At 34.9% G+C, this 22,886-nt stretch overlaps 2 protein-coding genes across 4 annotated transcripts; both read left to right on the top strand.

The window, feature by feature from the left end:
- Positions 1 to 955: 955 nt before the first annotated feature.
- On the top strand, positions 956 to 4,093 carry LOC145161056 (protein REVEILLE 8-like). Of its 3 annotated transcripts, none has more exons than XM_079080492.1 (9): positions 960 to 1,383; positions 1,884 to 1,941; positions 2,058 to 2,181; positions 2,257 to 2,430; positions 2,579 to 2,671; positions 2,824 to 2,933; positions 3,295 to 3,354; positions 3,560 to 3,663; positions 3,794 to 4,093. In XM_079080492.1, exons 1-8 carry the CDS (start codon positions 1,214 to 1,216, stop codon positions 3,641 to 3,643), a joined length of 873 nt encoding a protein of 290 aa, XP_078936618.1. In that variant the 5' UTR covers positions 960 to 1,213; the 3' UTR covers positions 3,644 to 3,663; positions 3,794 to 4,093. The 3 variants fall into 3 exon arrangements, with proteins under 3 accessions (XP_078936620.1, XP_078936618.1, XP_078936619.1); XM_079080493.1 differs by having other exon boundaries at positions 962 to 1,383; positions 2,579 to 2,656; XM_079080494.1 differs by lacking the exon at positions 3,560 to 3,663 and having other exon boundaries at positions 956 to 1,383.
- Positions 4,094 to 21,709: 17,616 nt separating this feature from the next.
- LOC145156988 (ethylene-responsive transcription factor ERF025-like) lies at positions 21,710 to 22,669 on the top strand. Its single transcript, XM_079076174.1, has one exon. The coding sequence runs from the start codon at positions 21,866 to 21,868 to the stop codon at positions 22,391 to 22,393; it is 528 nt and encodes a 175-aa protein (XP_078932300.1). The 5' UTR covers positions 21,710 to 21,865; the 3' UTR covers positions 22,394 to 22,669.
- The last annotated feature ends 217 nt before the right edge of the window (positions 22,670 to 22,886 follow it).

Here is a 22,886-nt window from a genome sequence, read left to right as displayed (position 1 = left end):
GGAAACGATAAAATCCCTAATCAAGGTTGCACCAACCACATCAATACACTGTTGAGCACTAAGCGTCAATCGAGTGGATGACAGTTAATCAATTCATTCATAAAAAGAGGAGCAAATTGACATATCCAACCCACACTAACAACATAAACTCCATATGCCAGTTGTCATCTCGTAAGTGAAAAAGAGATAATGAATTGTCTCGACATCCAAACTACAAAATGGACATAACAACAACAACGATAAGGAGTAACTGATTACACCTCGTGAAAATATTGTCGACTATCAAAGTATGTAAATAACATGTTTGTTTGTTTTTTTGTTTTTTTTTTTAAATATTGAACTGTAAAAATTAAAGCAAGAAAGAAAAATAGAAAATCATGTTAACCCAACCCATCTATATGACGTGTGGAGCGTATAGAATGTTAAAAATGATGTGACGATGAAGTAACTATCAAAAAGCTAAAGTGACACGGTGATATAAATTATTACTTAACTTAACTAACTTTTATGTTTAATCAACAATTATATATATATATATATATATATATATATATATATATATATATATATATATATATATATATATAATGTTAGGTCAAAATTGAGGTCCAAACCATATGCCAAACCCGAGCATATATATCAGACAACCAAAATGCCAAGCCAGTCCAATTTTTTAAACTCCCTTCGTTCTTGTCCATCACTATGACTTCCATCCGTTTGTTTTATTTTCTATGGTATAAACTGTATACGTATATTATATATTATATTATACAACAAAATTATTTATATTTTTCTTATTTTACCTTTTTCATTTCTTACTTTGTAGAATCGGGCAAAAGAATATTTTAAATAAGTATTAACAGCAATACTACCACTAATCACTGGAGATGATTAAATATGAGATTTATAATGTGTTGTGCGTTCCTTACTTGAGACATGAATCTAATGGGTTACCAAATAGTGAATTGATTAAACTAGGGTTAAATTTATCAAATCTTTCAAAGTAGAAGGTCTTAGATAGAAAGAATGGAAAACAAACGTCTAACAAGTGGTGCGATTAATTGAACGCCAGCTTCAGATCACCTGAACCACACAACATATCCATACACACAGACTGACGAGACTGCAAAACGCTGCACAGCCATCCTCCCTCTGTCTCTCTGTCTCTCCCTTTCTCTCTCTGGAATTCTCCTATGCATTCACAAGAATAGTGATGAGCAATTCGAATAAAATTTCTACGCATTCGTCGTCGTCATCAATGGCGGCGAATTCGACGCCCACGGACAGTTCTGGTAAGAAGGTACGGAAGCCCTATACTATTACCAAGTCGAGAGAGAGTTGGACTGAAGAAGAACACGATAAGTTCCTCGAAGCTCTTCAATTGTTAGTAATTTTGATTGTTTTTTTTATATATAAATTAATTTAATTCGCGCTTAACTTATCGATTCGATTCATAGTTTGATCATATGATTGGAAGTAATGAAGGAGGTATCCTTATCATTTCTTTTTGATTTGATTGATGATTTATCTGTAGCGTGGGAGGTTTCTAGCCTTCAATGTTTTTTGATTTTGATTTCATCATGCGTACCTTTAGAGTACAATAATTACTAATTTCGTGTATTATGGCAAGAACTGAAAGATGAGAACTGATAATAGTTAATGATGACGTTGATACTAAAAAATACTATTAGATATCTTAATTTGTAATTCATTTCCAATTGACTGATTGAGAAGGAATGTAAACGGATATATAGAGTAGAATGGAGTCAGAAACTCCATTAATGTGTATTTCATGTGGCTAGTCTTTCTAATCAAGCAAGATCTGTTGAAATGAAGATTAGTAGTTATAAATCTCCTTATATCATTGTTTATGTACTTGACAGGTTTGATCGTGACTGGAAGAAAATCGAAGACTTTGTTGGTTCCAAGACAGTAATTCAGGTGCAATTATATGAGTAACTGAAAACAAGTACATATTTTAGCTTAATTACAAATGCAATATATGTCCCAAAGTTTGAATTGATGCATGGTAGTAAAGTAATTAATGAAATTTTCAGATACGAAGTCATGCCCAAAAGTATTTTCTAAAGGTCCAAAAGAACGGATCAATAGCACATGTTCCACCACCTCGCCCCAAACGCAAGGCCACACATCCCTATCCACAAAAAGCTCCCAAAAATGGTTAATAATAATATACTCTCACTTAATTTTATATAAATTTCAAACCTTTTCTTAATTTGACTTTACTTGTGGCAGTTTTATTGCCACTTCAAGCATCATTGGGCTATGCATCTTCCCTGAGTGGGCTTGCATCTGGATACTCTTCATGGGATCATGATACCTCCCTGCTTATGAGCCCATCTGGTCGAATCTTACCACCACAAGATGAAATTGAATATGATCTCCATGGATATGAAGGCGTTCATGCATGTTTGTAATCTCTCATCTCTTCAGTGTATATATATATATATATATATATATATATATATATATATATATATATATATATATATATGTCAGGCATGTTTATAAAATTATACTCTATAAGATATTGAGACTTAGTTATATTGCATTTCAGCTGACACTGGATCAAAGGGGACAGGAAGGAGTAGTGGTATAGGAAGCTCAAATAGAGAAATGCAAAGTTCTGAACAAGGTTCTGTCCTCTATGGTACCCTTCTTCTTCTCCTAATATATGCATGTGTCTATATATATATATATATATATATATATATATATATATATATATATATATATATATATATATATATATATGTAGGTAATTTTGTAATTAGTGTTGTTATTATTTTTTTTTTTTTTCAGGTACACCGGATTTTTCTGAAGTTTATAGCTTTATTGGAAGTGTTTTTGATCCAGAGAGTAAAGGGCATGTGCAGAAACTAAAGGAGATGGATCCTATAAACTTTGAAACAGTGAGTCATGATATAATGAATTAATGATTAGATTTATCATTTATTTTAAGGAAAATTGCAGGAAATAATAATGGCTATACACTTATTTTTTTACCCTTAATAGCAACATACTAATGATTTTCTACCAAGACAGTAGTTTTTTTTTTTAACCTCGAGAACCTGTACGTGGTTACCATTTGAATTTTTTTTCAACTTTTTGCTTATGTGGCAATCCAAATTAATGCCAAATCAGCAATAGGCAAAAAGGTGAAAGAAAAATCAAAAGTAGATTGGTAGATTTATTTTAGTAACATAGATATGTTGGATTTTATATCAACATAACAAAGATCCTTTATTAATTTGTTTTGGTTTGAATGTTGAGGTGTTACTGTTGATGAGAAACCTGACAGTGAACTTATCAAGTCCAGACTTTGAGCCAATGGTAATTATCAATTATGCCCTTTTTCATGAGCCTCTATATATATACTATGTAGTTTGCAAATTTATTTCTATTGGTTTGAATTGTTGTTCGATTCAAAACGGTGAATTTACCACTGTGCCCTTGGGGTGGGTTTAGTGTAGTGTAGGTAGCATGTAACATGAATATTGTGTTAAGATGATGATGATGATGATGTTGGTGGGTGCAGAGAAAGGTTCTGTCATCATATGATGTGAATTCGAAAAGTATAGGAGTTTCTGCATGCAATGTTTACCAAGAATCAGAGCCATAATTACGTACTATATATATGTAGTATGTCACTTTCCTTTGATCTAGTTACTAGTTAGTTAATTATATTCTTCCTTAAACTAGAAAAGTATTTTTATATTTTTTTGGATTTTTATCTTCCGTATCTAAAACATTTGTTTTCTTGATTTAACAGAACTACAAATGAGAATGGCACGCTCTATGCATCATGCACAAAGATCAAGAAAGTCGCATCCCAAATATCATCCAATGTGAAGATGGTTATATAACTCATATGGTTAGGGCTTATGGGGTGAAAATCTTGCAGAATTTATGTTTTTTTTGCATATGGTGCTTCTTCTTCTTGTATTTTTTTTAACGTTATGATTTCGTGAGTTGTATATTTGTAAGAGTGGTGTTGCTACAAAAAGTAACAGAGGGAGAAGTAATCCATAGGAATAATAAATAATCAAAAGAAAAAAATTGTCTTGGTAAACCAACTTAACCCTTTTTTTTTTTTTTTTAAATTTAATGGAAAGGGAACCTTTCGCGAACATAATTTGGTATACATGTTTTTTTTTTAATCCTAAATTTCTTGGTTTTAAGGATGAACTTTACAAAGTGTCACCTACCCAAATGTGAAAGCTATAAAAACAGAATATGGTATCAAATTTGAGACGGTAATTGACAAGAAACATGTTATATGATTTTGGCAATGATCCAAAATCAATTTACATCCTCAATATGTTTTTGAGACCCTTAAGATGATAGAGGTTGTAACACGGTTGATCCCTTAAATTGCATAGTATTTTAAAATGTGACAGTTATGAACCTAGACTGATAACGATTTGTTTTATAGATAATTATTATATGAAATAATATTATAAAATATGTTATTGCAATAAATCAATTTTGTCATTAGTTTTTATTAGTGCTGTACATGTATCAACTATAGATGATTATAGTTGGGCCTATTTTGGGCCTTCTTTGTATAAGTCTATATCAAATCGTTGTAAAATTATATATACTCATAGGGATGAACATTGGTCGGTTGAGTCGGTTTTTGATTAAAACCAAACTAAACCAGAAAGTTGGTTTTTCGGTTTTTAAACCAATATAGGTTCGGTTTTTGCATGGTTTGGTTTTCCGGGTTGGGTTTATTGGTTTTCGATTTTAAACTGTGGGTTTATGAGCTCCTTTTTTTTTTCTAGTTTTTTTGGTTTAAACCCAGTGAAAGTACGTTGTACTAAAATAAAGAGTACAGATTCTAGTATTCTAGAAGCATAAAAGTGTTCAAAAGATCAAAGTTTAACACCATTAACAGTTTGTTGAAAATAAACATAAAGTACTAAAGGATAAAGTCTAAACTCTAAAACTAAAAGTTAAAAACGATAAATAATATATATATATATATATATATATATATATATATATATATATATATATATATATATATATATATATATATATATATATGTGTGTGTGTGTGTGTGCGCGCGCGTGCTTCGGTTCGGTTTTTTCGAGCGGTTTTATACGTCAAAACCGAACCAAACCGTTATTTTTCGCTTTTTGTAAAATTCAAACTTAAACCGCCGGTTATTGCTTTGGTTTCGGTTATGTCGGGGTTTTTTGGTTTCCGGTTTGGTTTTTGGCTTTTTGCTCATCCCTATATATTGATGTTTAATGGAAGATACAAGAAGAAATTATAAAAACCCTATGAAATCACAATATAAAAACATTATTTACCTTAACCCTTGATTTTGGACGATTTAATCATGACGCCCAAAAGAAACTCTTTGAAATCTCTTGAAACCAATTGCACTGATTTTCGTGTTCTTGGTCACATCAATGGGACCAACAATGATCAAGCCACTTGCGGATTTTCGTGTTCTTGGTCGTCAAACTGTGGATATACGAAACGATGCCTCCTAATCTTCTTCAAATGATCTTGAAAAGAAACTCTAGAACTCAGCAAATACTGACAAATTGGAGACCTTGTTTTGCGACAACAAATGTACATAAGCTATTCAACTTGACAAGCCAAATCACAATCAAAGACTATTTAATAATTTAATAACAATTTATACCTGAATCAAGGCTATCTAATACCTTCTTGATAATATCGATTCAACCATTGGCGTAAAATTTTGTTGCGTATATGATAAACAAATTGTCGCCCAAATACGACTACATAAATACTTAAATAGTCTCATCCGTCATCGATCATCTATCTCAACTATCTTGGAAACTAGATTAATGCTTCTTCTCGAAGAAAAACAGGTGACTCAAATTTGTCATCAAGATGTTAAGATTTATGGAGTCTTGAACAAATTGACAAGTTCCTAAGAATTCAAGGGCTATAAATGTAACTTGACAAATATTAAACAATTCAATTGTTTAATATTGAATGGATAGTACATGTCCGCAAATCAATTGTTTATTATTTGAACGCATCTTTTGCATGGTCAAACAATGGACGGCAAGAAATATTAAATTATTAAATGATGGCTCTTTTTTCTCAATTGCGGCAATTTTGTCAATATGGACGGCAAATTTGTGTAAATCAAGAAAAGTGTACGGCTCTCTCTCCTATATATATATGTGCGATGTAACCCTTTGCATGTGTGCATCAAATATAACTTGTAGAGTTATAAATTGTAATCTTATTAAGTTAATAAGAAAATCTAGTTGCAGCCCGTGGACGTAGGATTTACACCGAATCCGAACCACGTAAAATCCTTGTGTTCTTTATTGCTTTATTTTCTCGTTTCGTTTGTGAGTGTGTGATAGTGTTTCCGCTGCGTGTACCCTGTCTCAATTCCTAACAACTGGTATCAGAGCCTGGTTAGCGAGGTTTGGAGGGTACGATCGTTTTTTTTTTATCACGCACGAGTGTACCTGATTTGTATCTTGTTTGTCGTAATGGCTGAAGACAAGATTATAATCGAAAGGTTCAATGGTTCTGATTTTAGCTGGTGGAAAATGCAATTAGAAGCATTGCTATGTCAGAAAGACTTGGACATGGTACTCGGAGACAAACCGGAGAAAATTGAAAAAGTTGCTGAAGATGCGTGGAACTCAAAGGACAAGAAAGCCAAGGCGGTTATTACATTGTCATTGACGAAGAGCGTTGCTTTCAACATCATGAATGAAACCACGGCGCGTGGTATGATGGAGGCTCTGTCAAATATGTATGAGAAACCATCGGCGGCTAACAAGGTGTTCTTGATGAAGGAGTTGTTCACTACAAGGATGAATGAGGAAGGCTCAGTTACAGTTCACATTAATAATCTAAATTCAATTTTGTCCAGATTATCATCTGTGGGAATTAAATTTGATAATGAGACTCAAGCTTCGCTGCTACTAGCTTCCCTACCTGATAGCTGGTCCGGAATAGTTACTGCTGTTACGAGTTCCGTGGGGACCAGTGGTATGACTTTTGAAGGGGTTAGAGATTTGGTTCTAGGCGAGGATATCAGACGCAAGAATCAAGGTGGATCTTCCTCTTCTGATTTATTAAATGTCGGAAGAGGTAGAGGGAATAGCAGGAGCAGTGGAAGTCGGGGAAAAAGTTCTTCTAGAACTTTGAAGAATGTGAAATGCTGGAACTGTCAAGAAGTGGGACATGTTAAGAGTCAATGTCCAAAGAAAGAATTGAACATTGCTGGTGCTGAGAGTGTGTCTGAGGATGATGCATTGATACTCAGTATGGAAAGTTCTGTAGACTCTTGGGTCATGGATTCAGGGGCTTCGTTTCACGTCATGGACAACGGGGAAACGATGGTGAATCTAAAAGAAGGAGATTTTAGGAAGGTACGGTTGGAAAATGACGAGATGCTTCAGGTAACGGGCATGGGAGATATTGATCTGGTTACTTCATTGGGAACTACATGGAACCTGAAAAATGTCAAGGTGATTCCGGAGCTGAAAAAGAAATTGATTTCTGTTGGTCAGTTGGATAAACAAGGACTGGAAGTAAGGTTTGGTGGTGGTAAATGGATGGTGGTCAATGGTAATTCGGTGATTGCTCAAGGTTTGAAGCGTGGGTCATTGTATATGGTTGAGGTACCTGCTGAGGGAAGTATGATCATCCCGATTAAGCAATACAAAATCTGGTTCGCTAAATCTACGGCTAAGAGAGTTCATTTTGCAAACATGAATTCTGAAGCCAAGGGGATGTTAGCTGAACGAGTCGGAAAGTCTAAACCAGTCAGGAGATTCTGTGACAGTGGGAGCACGGGGCGTGTTCCGGGTACAGTTACGAAGAGCCGTTGGGTTTTGAAGACTAAGACTGAAAATTTCTCTCCTGTTGGATGTTTGATATGTTTGGAGAGTGTTAGTGGTCCTCGGTGTATCTCTGGATCCGGTGGAGTGTCCAAACCAGTTGAGACAGAGGATGAGTCGGTGGTGGGATTAGCCACGGCTGAGTTGGAGCTAGTGGGAGCTTCAACTGGCCCTTCTAGTAATTGATGATGAGGGGCGGCTGCAACTAGAGAAATCAGACTAAGTTTTAGCTTGTTCATTGGAACTGGAAGCCTAAAAGGACTTGGTTGTTTTTTTAAGATTACTGGAATAATTGAGAGTTGAATGGCGGAGAAAAGCTAAAGTTGTTCAAGCCTCCAAGTGGGAGATTGTTAAGATTTATGGAGTCTTGAACAAATTGACAAGTTCCTAAGAATTCAAGGGCCATAAATGTAACTTGACAAATATTAAACAATTCAATTGTTTAATATTGAATGGACGTACATGTCGGCAAATCAATTGTTTATTATTTGGACGCATCTTTTGCATGGTCAAACAATGGACGGCAAGAAATATTAAATTATTAAATGATGACTCCTTTTTCTCAATTGCGGCAATTTTGTCAATATGGACGGCAAATTTGTGTGAATCAAGAAAAGTGTACGGCTCTCTCTCCTATATATATATATATATATATATATATATATATATATATATATATATATATATATATATATATATGTGCGATGTAACCCTTTGCATGTGTGCATCAAATATAACTTGTAGAGTTATAAATTGTAATCTTATTAAGTTAATAAGAAAATCTAGTTGCAGCCCGTGGACGTAGGATTTACACCGAATCCGAACCACGTAAAATCCTTGTGTTCTTTATTGCTTTATTTTCTCGTTTCGTTTGTGAGTGTGTGATAGTGTTTCCGCTGCGTGTACCCTGTCTCAATTCCTAACACAAGAATCCTCTCATTTTGATCAACTTTCATATCTTACGATCCTTAACATGAAATGAAAATATCAAGACTAAGGACAAGGTCTCAACCTCCGTTACATAATTTTTAAAACCCGCCATTGTAGATTGGGCAGTTGTTGCAGCAGGACTAGGTTGCCAAAAAACCCTTCTATAACCCCTTTCATCAACAACATGCCAACAACGTGGGCCATGAACTAATCCCCCTAATAATTGCCCCCATCAACACAACCAAATTCTTTTGAGCAGGTCTAGCCCAATAATGCAATGCACAAATGTTAATCTACAATGTTCCAACCACAGGTCTAGGCCCCAAGAACACCATGATAATGCTTAATGACAAGTTTAACAACCCCTTCAAGTGGATTTTCGAATGATCGCTCTAATCAAGTCATAAATTTACCCAAACTGTTCAACATGATAATGCTTAATGACATGTATAACAATGGTTGATATATGCACATCCCCATTTCACACACCATTTGTGATATGTATAATTTGTTTCGGTCGTTGTTAGTAGTAACACGTCCCTTATTCCTACAATATGAATAGGCCATATCCACATATCCTTATTGACCCATTTACTTACATAACATCCTTATTACTCGTAATATCATAAAAAACCTAAATTATGTTCCCCACCTTGCTTGTACGGATGCGTGTTGAGATTTCTATAAATTTGGTTTTTATATGAAGGACTACCAGTACCAAACTTATCAACTTCTATTTCGACGTGATAGTTCTGGTGACTTTTATACCCTTACATCTCATTTTCCTCAAGTTTTTGTGTCATATAATACCTCTCTTTGGCATCAACAACTTGGACCTCTCAATGATCCACTTGGAAAACATTTTAGACTCCCCTTTGGTTACTTTCAATTATTTCGTTAACTTTTCGGTTGATATTTTTTTACTCCGATGTATGGACATATCATATTCATAGTCTTAGTGGTTTAATATATTATGTCATTCTTCTTGACCATTATTCACATGTTGTATAAGCATGTCCACTGAAATAGAAATCAAATGTCTTTTATAGATTCCTACACTTTTATACGTATGTTAAAACTCAATTTGGGTGTGAAAAAAATCTTTATTATTTGATAATATTGGTGAATGTGATAATCAATTCATTTACATGTTTTTTCATAAAATATACACCTAAATAAATTTTCTTGTCCTCGTATATCTGTATCAAATAGTAAACCAGAGCTCATGTTTTGCAACATTAAAAATGTCACCCACATTCTCCTATTCCATGCTCACCTCCCACCACTTATTGGGTCGAGACATTACATATGGCCACACATCTCTTTAAATAATGAAACACCATTTTATCGCCTTCTTCTCAAACACACATCATTCTCTTATTTATGTGTTTTTGGTTGTCTCTATTACCCTCACCTTACTACATATCACAAAATTACACCTCAAAAACTTACACCTCACGCACACCCAGACATTTTTTTGTAGGTATCCATCCAAAACAGGCCCGACCCAGACAATTTCCAAGCGGGACACCGTCTAGGGCCCATCATTCTAAGGAGACCAAAAAATTTAAGGACTATGTAATATTAATATATAATGATTAGTATATTTTTAAGAAAAAAAATAAGTTATTTTATAAGAAGTGAGAATAAGCCAAATTCAAATGCCCAAATTTGATACATTAGTGAAGTAGTAAAAAGCAATAACATACATAGAATAACCATCTTAATAAAGAAGGTGGGTAGGTGGAACCAAAATTGAGGAAATCGAATCAACGAATTGTAAATTGACGGCCTATGAAGTAATCAAGAAACGAGAAAATGGATTAGTCGATTATGTCGTATCAATTCCTAAGTCTTGATGGTTAGAATCTCTTAGCATATAGAATCATATTAACCATTCTTGTCATTTTAGCATTGGTACATAGAACTTTTCAAAGTTGGATTTATCAAAGAATTAGGTCATCAATGTCACAAGAAATGTTGAATGATTTGATTACTTTATGTGTGGATAAAGATATGCTAGACAAAATTGATCTTGGTCGTCCAAAGTTAAGTTGGAATTTACCCGAAAGCATGTCACGCCTCTTTAATTGATGCGGTGCGTCCTAACTGACTTTGCAAAAAATAAAAGCCTTAAGTTGGCTTATTTGACCCCATTTGATACCCAAACATTCCATGGAGCAGTAGGTGAGAAAAGGGGCGAAAAGTGAAGGTTTTGAACAAATTATGCTCCTAGGAGGCTAGAAAATCGATACGAGCATCGGTGTCCGTGATACCGACGTTGTGGGTAAGCTTTGAAGTTGAGGTGAGATGATTAAGGCTTAAGATGGAGGTATTGAGGCCGTTTAGAAGGGTACGACTGTCATTTGGTGCAACATCCCCAAAAATCCAGGGTGAAAATTTCATTTTTATTATAGTCAAAATACTAATGTAACTTATCCAAACATTTAGAAAACATTTCAAAATAAAACAATTATCAGAGTTCATTCCCAAAATCTCATGTTGCGGAAAACACGGATGTATGCGCTGCGATCAAGCCGGGCCCCTCCCTTTCTAACCGGAAGTACCTGAAACCATAAACCACAACTGTAAGCACAAAGCTTAGTGAGTTTCCCAAATACCACATACCATACATATCAAACAAACCATACATAACATACATATCCAATCAATCAATAAGAGTGTTATGTGACATCTATAGTCTTGCCATTATGCCACGATCCGCCTCGTGGTCTTCCTTGCTAGGCCGGGGGCCACAACCCTGGGTCTTACAGACAAGTGCCAGGAGCCACCTCCTGGTCTTCCATGCAAGCATCACAAAGACAAATAGCATACAATCTACCATTTCTAACCAATTAACTGCCAACGTTCAGACTCTGGTCTTGCATACAGATTGCCAAGGGCCACCCCAGGTCTTCCTATAATACAAAAACTAAATGGGTCAGCATTGGTGCCTTCGACCCATAGAACAGTGAAGAGACTCACCTCGATATGCGCGTAGATAATCACTGTAGTAACGAAGAACTCTACCAACTTCGACTCACTTCTAATCACATACAGGAAGATGTTTGAGTCAATACCCGATCACAGGTCATAGTCACTTGCAACAGTGACCACCTCACATGAAATGAAAATTAGGGTTAAGTAAAACACTTAACCTATTAATGACTTAATCACTTAAGGGTATGACTGATTAAGGTTTGACTTAGTCGTTCTCGGGTGAAATAATAATCCCATCAAGAACCCAAAATACGAGCCCGGTTATTGTCCAATTAGAGCTCCCCGATTCTAGGGTTTTTCACATAAAATGATAACTAGGGTTAGTGTGCCACACTTAACCCCTTAAGGACTTAATCCATAAATTCTAATATTGCATTAAGTTAATTGTAGAGAATTTGTATTATTTTAAGTTTAATTAATAGCTTTAATGTGGGTCCCGACCAACTCCAAACTAGGGTTTTCTAAACCCTAATTAGGGTTTCGAACACCTTAAGTTAGATGATTAGCGAATTAATTAATTATATATATATATATATATATATATATATATATATAATAAGTCGGGCACCACCCACTGCCACCTCGGGCAGTGGTGGTCGGCGGTCCATGCTGCAAGAGGTGGCAACCACCATTCTTATGGCAGAAGTTATAAGTTTTAGGTCCAAACATACACACATAAGCACACAGCCACCCAAGGTGGCGGCTGGTGGCGGCAGAACGACGACATGAGGTGGAAGCCACCACCTCATGGTGGTGGTGGGGGTTTTTCTTCGAGTTTTCCGGCTGAGAAACGCCCATACAGCCCCATACCATATCACACATAAAACCACCTCTCACAGTGGTTGGTGACGGCAGAAGAAGACAGCATGTCGGTAGCCACCATGGTTGGCTGTCATTGTAGTCCTTGCGTTTTCCAGCCAACAACACACCCGCAATATCGACTGAAACACGCACACACACATCGACATAGGCTAAAATACGCACACACACAACACAGCCACTCTTGTGGTAGCATGCGGTGGTCGGAGAGGATATCATCAAGACGTGACAACCGTCAGAGTGGCGATGGCAACAGACGTGAGGAACGACAGAAGAATGAGGGGGTGGAAGGGTTCGCCATTACCGGAGAAAGATAGAGGCAACAGCGGCCCCGACGTCGGCCTTGATTCACGTCTTCGTCGGCAGCAGAACAGCAGTGGCGGTGCTCAACTCGATTGGTGGCTCACAACGACGGTAAGGAGGTGGCGGCGGTGGCGGGAAGTTGGAGGGGTGATAAGGTGGCGGCTGACTTTTAGGGTTAGGGTTTGGTTTCGTATGAAGGAAACGAGGGGGAGGGGCGCTGGGTTTAAATCCCGTCCCTTCCAAACTTAAATCCATTTGTATAAGATTGGTCCCTGCCTCCATAAATCTTTTTCAAATTAAATCCAATAATTACCAAAGCCCTTGCTTCACGAATTTCTTTACATTTCAAGTCCTAATGTTACAATATAGACCCCAAATTCTGGAAATTATATCATTTAACTCCTTATGGCTAACACTGATAAATTATTATGGATTTAAGGCTAAAGTAAAATAAAATATAAAATACATCTCGGGGTTTTAGGGCTTATTATTTATTTATTTATTTATTTATTTTATTTATTTTAAACGGAATGTTACATTTGGGCTAAGGTATCCTCTCGATTTGTTAATACGTAATTCTGTTTACATAAATATTTAATCGTGAAGGGTTGATAAACCCAAAGTAGTATTTGAACTTCGTGTTGAATCTATATGCACAAGAATCATTATTAAATGACATTGTCCTATTAATATATGATCCTATAGGGTCACACTTTTATCCAATTGGCACATTTTGTATATTTATTATTAATATAATTATTAATAAATAATATCAATTCTTGTATTTAATTAGGAAATAATTATTGTTTTGTGAAAATACTAGTTAGACAAGTTTGCCTTTTTGAAGGCATGACCAAAATTATTATTATAAAAAGAGAGGTTGCTTCTCAACTTTCTTCTTATGTCCCCCATGCCCTAAAGTAAGGTCATTACTTTACGTTATAATAAAGGATTGCTTTTGTTTTTGCATTAGTATATAAGAGAGTGTATTGCATGGGTTTTTGGCTAGTTTTTCACTAGTTTTTCTTCTCTTCCCTCTTATAAATGAAATTAGCTCTCTTCTTACACCTTTATCTCTTTTGAAACAAGTTTGGTGAATTAGATGCCATCTTGAGTTGTCTCCTTTAGTGATTATTTAATTTAAGCACTTAAAGACTTAAGACACTCAAGAATACAAGAAGGAACTAGCATTCCAAGTGCCTTACTCTATATAGTGGATACACATAGATAAATTTTATTCTTGAATTTTTGTTATCTTCATCAACACCCCAAAACCAAGTGGGTTCAATGGTTTCAAAGGTTGTCATTCTAAAACACTATTTGGTTGTTTTTTATTTCATTCTAACCTCTATAAATGAATCCTAGATGGTTTGGTTTCGTTATAAATTAAAAATAAACTTGTTATTTTTTAATGCTTCCGTTGAGCTTTTTTTTTTTTTGAAAAAACACTTATGTTTTGTATCAAAACTCATCAGTGGTATCAGAACTATCTTTTATATGTTAGAATGGTTCTTTATGTCTGATTATCTTTGGTTTTTGGAAAACAAACATGAATTTTTTGGTTAAGAAAAGTTCATATTTGTCTTCTTTGGCAACTTCTTGGTTAAAATTGTTTATTTTTATGTATAACCATTTTCATGCATTTTGGTTATATAAAAGTTGTCTTAGAAAAAACAAAGAGTTGTTTGTTATTATATTTGATATTTTGTTGTGTATAAACAAGTCATTTTGACCTTTCTGTTGTGTTTGGTTGATATTTATTTATTCATAAGATGTAATAGATAAATATATATTTTTTCATTTGCTGATTTGTTGTAATAAATTAGTTAGACTAGTTATATTTCCTTTTAAATGTAACAAGATGAAGAAAAATGACCACTTTGAAGATGACTTAACAAATTGAGACCATAATCTCAACCATAAGCTTCTAATTTTGGTTTTGGCTTAATTATAGTCTTAATGGTTTAAGTGCAACAACTTTTACAACATGAAGATTTGAAGTTCTTTTGCAAGTAAGAGTTGACTTGGTAAGTGGGAGCTTAAAGACCTTTTGAAGTGTCCCTTAAGACCTTTAGGAAAGACTTAATAATTCTTATGATGGCTCACAAAAATTATTACTAATATGGCTTGGTTTATACACATATAGATCCCATATAGATCGATACAAAACTTTCCCGCTCATTTAAGATTTATCGATTATAATGTCAGGACTTAATGTATTGGTTGAAGAAATGTCTCACTTAACCCGTCGAATGTATGTTATTCTAGTTGTAAATGTAATCAAAATTCTCTATGTCTAGTATAATGATCAAAGTGTTGTGTTGGTTACCCAATGTGTAACAGTATTATCCAATGGATAATGGTATTATTCAATGGATAATAGTTTTATCCAATGTATAATCAAATTATTGTAATGTTTCAAATCTAGATTTTTGGTAAAAATGTCAGTTTGTAGTTATCCAATGTGTAATAGTATTATCCATCATATAATAGATCTAAACCTAGAAACTTATCTAGGATGCATATGAGATAAAAAACTTGTGTACTTCATTTTGAATCCATATATATATATATATATATATATATATATATATATATATATATATATATATACACACACACACCATTCATAACTAAGGCATAATCATGTATGATGTAGTATTACCCAATGGTTAAAGGTTTTATCCAACATATATTAGATCTAGAAATTTTGTGTAAAGTCATTGACCAATGTATAATTTATTAGCATGGCATGTAATCTCCCCCAAAAGAGTGAAATGAGTAAAACTAGTAAAAAAGGGGGCATGAACTCACTTGTTATGTTATTTTCCAAAGGTTAAATGAAACTTGAAGATGGTGGTCCATGGCTTGAATCTTGGTGTTCTTGAGCTTTCCTTCCAAGATCTTGAGAGTGATGGTGGTGGTGGTGAAACCCTCAGCCAAATGAAGAAAGATGAAGATGAGAGTTTTTATTTTTGGTTCTTGCTAAGTTGTGAAGAAAGTGAATGCATTTATAGTTAGATTAAGAGTAATAAAAAAGTTCTAGGTTGCATGGGGAATGGGTGGACGGTTTTGGGGGTATGGGAGGGGGGTATGTTTTATTTTTTTTATTATAAATGTGTAAGAGAACATGATCATTTGGTCTTGTAATGATTTTTCATTATTTTAATGGGTTTGACTTCTTTATATTAAAATAAGGATGGTTATATATATATATATATATATATATATATATATATATATATATATATATATATGTGTGTGTGTGTGTGTGTGTGTGTATGTGTGTGTGTGTGTGTGTGTGCGCGTGCGCGCATGTATTTATAAATATAACAACTTTATAAAAATACACCAATTCTTATTCTTAAAAAAAGTGTTATATAAGTTGGTTGCTATAATAGTTATTCATATTTTTTTAGTGGTTGGTCATATGGAAGTTAGTATAGTTCATTTATACTTATTACGACCTTAATCACTAAAGGTCATTTGTATGTTGTATTTTCATATACCTTGTATGATGTTGTATTGTTATAATCCGAAAAATCATTCACCGATGATCCATTTTGTCATGTATGTAACGTAGTGTTAAATGTACAGACCTACATAAGGTTTGAAATTTGAAAAGACAACGTACTTTCATTGAAAGATTTTATAATATATAATAATAGTTGTGAGGGATATATTATGTTTACCTTAATCATGGTTAACTTCTGTTGACCAAAATTGACGAGTGTCACACACTATAATGGAATAAAAAAAACAAATAAAGTTGGAATTAAGCTACCATTTCTTGTAAAACAAGAATATTTAATTTCAAAGTCTCATACATCTATATAATGATCAATAAATGCATGTTGATTTGGTAATTATGTTTGTAATTGTGTTTATGTTCCAAGTGCAAAAAATAACATTTTACTTTGGTTTTTGTCCCTAGTTTTAAAATAACAATGTACTTTGGCATCAATAAATGCATGTTGATTTGCTAATTGTGTTTATGTCCCAAGTGCAAGAAATAGCAATGTACTTTGGTAGTTTTTATTTATGTTAATAGTTTAACTTATTAATTTATATATGTTGTTATTTATTATGTAATTGGAAAATTTTTGTGCAATGCGCAACGACCCGACGTGTAGGGAGGAACTTTATGAGTTTTTTCAATCAGGGAAACCACAAAGTGATGATCAAGGAGGAAACGAGGGGATCAAAGTTGGTGGTTTGTCGGATAATTAGTTTGTGTTTTGTACGTTAGACTTGTTGTGACAGAAATTTATAACAATTTTTTTGTTTATTTTGGTATTTGTATGAAATTATAACACTTTGGTACCTATTTGGATGTCGTTATATAATTTTTTTTGTATTTAATGTCGTTACGTATCATTTTTCTACACCCGAAAAGTGTTGATTTAAAAAAAATGAAAAATACAAAAAAATGAAAAATAATATTACCGGCAACAAAATTATTATCGACAACAACGGGTTTTACCGGCAATATATATATTTAGCGACAACATTTTGAGCAATAGCGATATGACAGTACTAACGACTTTTTAGTGACGACGTGTCGCCACTATTACTTTTACCGACAACAAATCCAACTTTTAGCGATGATTTCTGTCGTCGTTAATGCCTCGTTTTCTTGTAGTGATTATATTCATACATCATTACTAATGTACCCCTGATTGGACGACCCCCCCATCTCTCTCTCTCACACACACATACACACACACATATATATATATATATATATATATATATATATATATATATATACACACACACCCCACCGTAAAGATACATATATACTTCTAGTTAGTAGTGAGAGTATGAATAGACAAAATTACAAAAATTGTCCATGTGGTTGGCAAAATTATGTGGTTTTACTCTTTGGTGGTGCACAAATCGTCTAAAATTGTATCTTTTTACTGGTTTTAGTCCTTATACGCTTAAAAAGACAATTATGTCCTTATAATTTATATTTTTCATTTTTTTAATTGCTGAAATATATAAATTATTCTAATTATTATTTTTTAACTAAAAAAATAAAAAAAAAATGCCCACCCACCCCATTTCTCTTTCCATCTCTCAAAAAAAAAACACACACACTCAAGAAACATATCATCGCTAATGGTTGCAACCATCACCACCGATTGCTACCATCATCTGTCACTATCACCATCGACTACCACCACACTCCACCACAAACATCAAATCCCACCCTCACCCCATCCAAATCTGTAAAAAATTGCAATTGATTTTTGCCTCAAGACAAAATCTAATGGAAAACGGGAAGGTTCTTTAAGTCAATGATGATGGTGAGGACTTCACAGTTCATACCAATTTAAATTGAAGGATATTTAGTAAGGATGGTTGAGTTGAGATGGGTTCTTGTGAAAAGGCATAAATTTCTTAAATTACCATCGATTTACCTGCAAATTGAGTTCAACTTTAGCCATTTTTTTTTAATTTGTGGTTGTGGTCGAGTAAAAATTATATGGTAATGGTGAACCTTTTTAAAAGCCAAATCGAACTCAGATTTCTCATGGCACACCCATCACAATCGTTGAAGCATGAACAACCATGTAAACCCCATCACCTAGAGATGAAGAAGCAGACCCAAATGAAGACGTCTTCTCCAAATAATGTACCGAATGAACATCCTGTACATAAGTATTACCTTGAAATTTCTGCCAATTATACCCTTTTGATCAACATCCTTTTTCTCCGGAATAGGAACATAGTTGTTAAATGTTACAAAGACGACATAGACGAGAAGGGCAATGAGAGGCGAGACAAGCTAGACTTCCATCAAACCATCATCGTCGCCGCCAAACTCCGGCTTTGGGGAAATCGATATAACCTTCATTACCATTGTCGAGTATGCATTCAACCCAATCCCTAGATTCCGATTTTGGGGAAATCGATCTACCCTTCATTACCAGTTTCATTGGTATTTGATGGAGACGATGATGAAGCGTGAATATGGTACACAATCGCATTGGTGTGGATCTCAACTGTTGAGATGGTGCATCAAGGTTGATGATGGTGAGTTTTAGGGTAAGGTTGAGGTGGATAAGACGTTGACTCAAGAAGCGAGTGAAATTGGATTTCTTTTTGGTTTTTTAATTAAAAAAATATGAAAATAAATAAAATGAAATTAAAAAAAAACTATTTTAGGGGCATATTGGTCATTTTAGGATGGATATGGACCAAAATCACACAAAAATGTGAACCATAGGGACTAAAACCACACAAGGTATCCGGAATTGGATCTTCAATATGGCACCAAACTTTTTTGGACCAAAACCGCAAAAAATTACCAGCCATAGGTACCATTTTTGCAATTTTATTTATGAATAATATAAGCACCCATAATAAAATGAAGACAAAATTGCAAAAATGGTCCTTGTGCTATGCATTTTTTTGGGGTTTTAGTCCAAATCCCGACTTTTTTGGATTCGTGGTCCTTTTGGCCATGTTTGTACGTAAATTTGGTCCCTCGTAAAATTGAAATGACTATAATGCCCTTCTGATATATTTTTTTTTATGTTTTTTCTATTTAATTTAAATGAAAAAGAAAATAAATAATTAATTTGGGCCCACATCTCTCTCTCTCTCTCTCTCTTGAAATCAAGAACAAACCATTTATTGTTGCATCTTCAAAATCATGTTCGTCCTCATACCAATGTCCAAACAAACCTTCATCCCCACCACTCATCTCCCCTTCTTCGCTCACCTGCTCATATTCGCCGATTTCCAGTAGGGAACACACCCAAATCGTCGATGGTACTACACCCAAATCTCGATTTTCAGTGGTGATACAAACAGAATGAAAGCTTCATCCAGAAAAGGTTGATGTTGATTATGAGATAGTATTGTGATCTTAGGAAGATTGGTGTTATGGTAATAAACATAAACCCCTCTTATTAGTCTCAAGAACCCTAACTCTGATCTGAACCCCATATGATGGTTTTGATCGGTGAAATTTGTTCTGTTGATATTTTGGTGGGAGAGGAGGTGGTGAAGATAGTTAATGTCTGGATTGTTGGAATGTGTTGGATGGGGTAAGTTAAGCCCGGATGAGGGTTCAGGTCTTGTATGGTGTTGTTGTGAGTTCAAAGTACTCTTCCAGAAATTCCCTAAATCCAAATCATGATGATCTTGTTTAGTTGTTGATGATGTCCACGTTGTTGAAGTGGGTTTAGTGTTGGGAAGGCTAATCTGGAGAGATAAGTATGTTTGTGTTGGAAATAGCTCCATTACACCTTCAAACTGGAAATCTTGTGTCTTCTTCCAGCAAGGAATGCAAGTGACAACCAACAGGACCATATGTGTTCCATTTTTAGACCATTTTCAATATTTGACCGAAATACCCCTGTCGTCCTTTTAATGCTTTACACCTCTAGCAAGGACGTCCTAACAATGGATCATCAACATGTGTCTTAGGCGCTGAGAAATGTTCTTGAAGATGATTAAGATATTCATGAAGCCTAAACATTCCTTAAGCATTTGTGAGACCTCAATCATGGTGAATCTTTTGAACATGATATCAGTGTGAATGATACATGAGAAGCAAGTGGATTAATCTTGAGTGAAGATGCTGAGAAACTTATGAAGCAAAAAGGAATGATGCAGTCACAGACTTCATGAAGCTGAAGGAAATAATTGAAGCTTGAACTTGAGAGAGAGAGAGAGAGAGAGAGAGCCCCTTGTTATTTTTTTAAGTATTAAAATAAATAATTTAATATTAGATTTAAAAAGAAAGGAAAGAAAAATGGAAAATAAATACCCCAAGGGTATTACAGTCATTTCACTATTCAGAGGGACCAAAAACACAACGAAACTAGTTCAAAAGGACCACTAATCCAAAAAAGTTGGGGTTTTGACTAAAACCCCAAAAAAATGCATACCACTGGGACATTTTTGCAATTTTGTCTAAAATGAAAAAACCAAACAATATCTAATAGGGGCCACTTAAGCACCACATTATGCTAAAGTGTATCTAATATTCCATGTAAAGGCAAATCAGTTTTACAACCTACAAACCAGTTAAAATGATACAACTAACAATTTAAAACAACTATAATGGTCTAGAATACAATAGAAAATTTTACCACTAACCAAATGAGTACGAAAATCATTTCAATATGTTTTATTATGACTAAGCCGGTGAGCCCACAAAACATAGAGTATATTAATTGAAGATGGGCTTTTTAAAAAGATATTTGATTTAAATTATCAAACTAGTCTTGAAAACCTTGATTGTTGTTATTTTTGTAGCTTAAATTTGTTAAATTGCATGTTAGATTTAGTTGTGACAATTAAAGGGGGTAAAGTATAAAATAGGTAGCTTGAAGTTGTGGATTAAGGCCAACATTTGAAGTCAGAACTGACGCAAGCAAGCAGGCAGGGTCTTTCTTGGGTCAGGTTTGACCCATATTTTGTGACAGACTATTTAAGCAAAAATGTTAAGTTTCAATTCATTTTAACACACAATCTCTCAAATACCCACAAACCCTAAATCTTTTACAAAAACCTAGCCGCCACCTAATGACCTGCTATCTCCGGCCGTCCGCCTATGTCCGCCGGAGTTTCTGTTAGCTTGGTTCTAATCTTTTCTTCTTTTAGCTTCGTCCTAATCTTTTCTTCGTTCCATGGACTAAGATGCTTATTTTTATGATAAAAGGTCTTAATAATACTAGTTTTATATAATAGAGGGTGACGTTGAGATATTCTGGAAAAACATGTTCTTTCAGAAACTTTTGTCGTTTCTATAAATACGGCGTCCGCGAACTCGCCACGCTCCGCAATATGCCTCCAGTTAATAAAGATTCACGGCAGCCACTTGCGGATGGATCGGCCGCCACCAGAATCTATAAAACCACCCGTTTCATCGAACCCAGTCACACACACGGACACCGAAGCATAACATTGCATGGCTAATCGTCGACCTCCCAACTCCTCCGGTTTCCAGCAGCCCCGAAATGATACCTCCGGTCGCCACCCTGTTTACCGTGGTATCCGATTGCGAGCTGGAAAATGGGTTTCTGAAATTCGTGAACCGAACCAGACCAAGCGCATATGGCTTGGCACCTATGCAACACCGGAAATGGCAGCCGCTGCTTATGACGTGGCTGCATTGGCACTCAAAGGTAGGGATGTACTTCTAAACTTTCCAGACTCTGTTATTTCAAGTACACTTCCGGAGCGTCCAACCGCTGATGACATCCGTGCAGCAGCTGCCAGAGCAGCTGCCGCTCGAGCACCGGGGTATGGGTATGAAACTGGTGGTGGAAGCATTACAAATACAGCCCCTCCTGGTGCATATATGGATGATGAACATGAACCCAATCTGTGGTCTGACATGGCAGAGGGAATGCTGCTAAGTCCACCGAGGATGGATTCCAGTCCACCGGATGATGGAACAGATCATTCCGGTGGAAGCAATCTATGGAATTACTAAAACCAAGCTTGCTAACAACCGGTATATACAATATGAAATATGAATCGCTAAATGTTTCTCAGACTTTATTTTATGTTGTTTTCGTGTGCTTTTTTTTTCTTAATTCCAAAAGCTTCGGTTGGCAAAAAAAAAAAAAAGGCCACGAAGGTGTCGGAGTATTCTGGGTTAGTGTAACGCACCAGTGATATGTAAGCGTTGCATTGTCTATTTTTAACTTGTAAACAAATAACCTATACGGCCTACAGGTTGTGACTTTTATATTATAATAAAAATAAATACCGGTTGATTTGAACTTTTTTTTTTTCTTTTTGAAACGACCATTTAATATAGTCATAACTACCATCTATGTTTCAAGTAAGACTTTAATTTATGATGCTCAAAACAAGAAATAACAATGGAGAATGAACCTGAGGTTTGTGTGTATGATTGATTAGGAAGATACGGATGAAGCTGATTTAAGCAAAGGCGAGGTGGTGAATGGTGATTATATTTA

The sequence above is a fragment of the Lactuca virosa genome, chromosome 2 (genome assembly GCF_052849685.1).
Source record: "Lactuca virosa cultivar CGN04683 chromosome 2, Lactuca_virosa_CGN04683_v6, whole genome shotgun sequence".
Classification (NCBI taxonomy): Eukaryota; Viridiplantae; Streptophyta; class Magnoliopsida; order Asterales; family Asteraceae; genus Lactuca; species Lactuca virosa.
Note: the sequence above shows the minus strand (reverse complement) of the source record. Positions and strands in the feature narration are given on the sequence as shown.

Excerpts from the sequence above, each read along its gene's own strand:
- LOC145156988 (XM_079076174.1), top strand. The coding sequence starts at position 21,866 with ATGGCTAATCGTCGACCTCCCAACTCCTCCGGTTTCCAGCAGCCCCGA.
- LOC145161056 (XM_079080492.1), top strand. The coding sequence starts at position 1,214 with ATGAGCAATTCGAATAAAATTTCTACGCATTCGTCGTCGTCATCAATG. Across the intron at positions 1,384-1,883 it reads TTCCTCGAAGCTCTTCAATT|GTTTGATCGTGACTGGAAGA; the intron begins GTTAGTAATTTT and ends TGTACTTGACAG. Across the intron at positions 2,431-2,578 it reads ATATGAAGGCGTTCATGCAT|CTGACACTGGATCAAAGGGG; the intron begins GTTTGTAATCTC and ends ATTGCATTTCAG.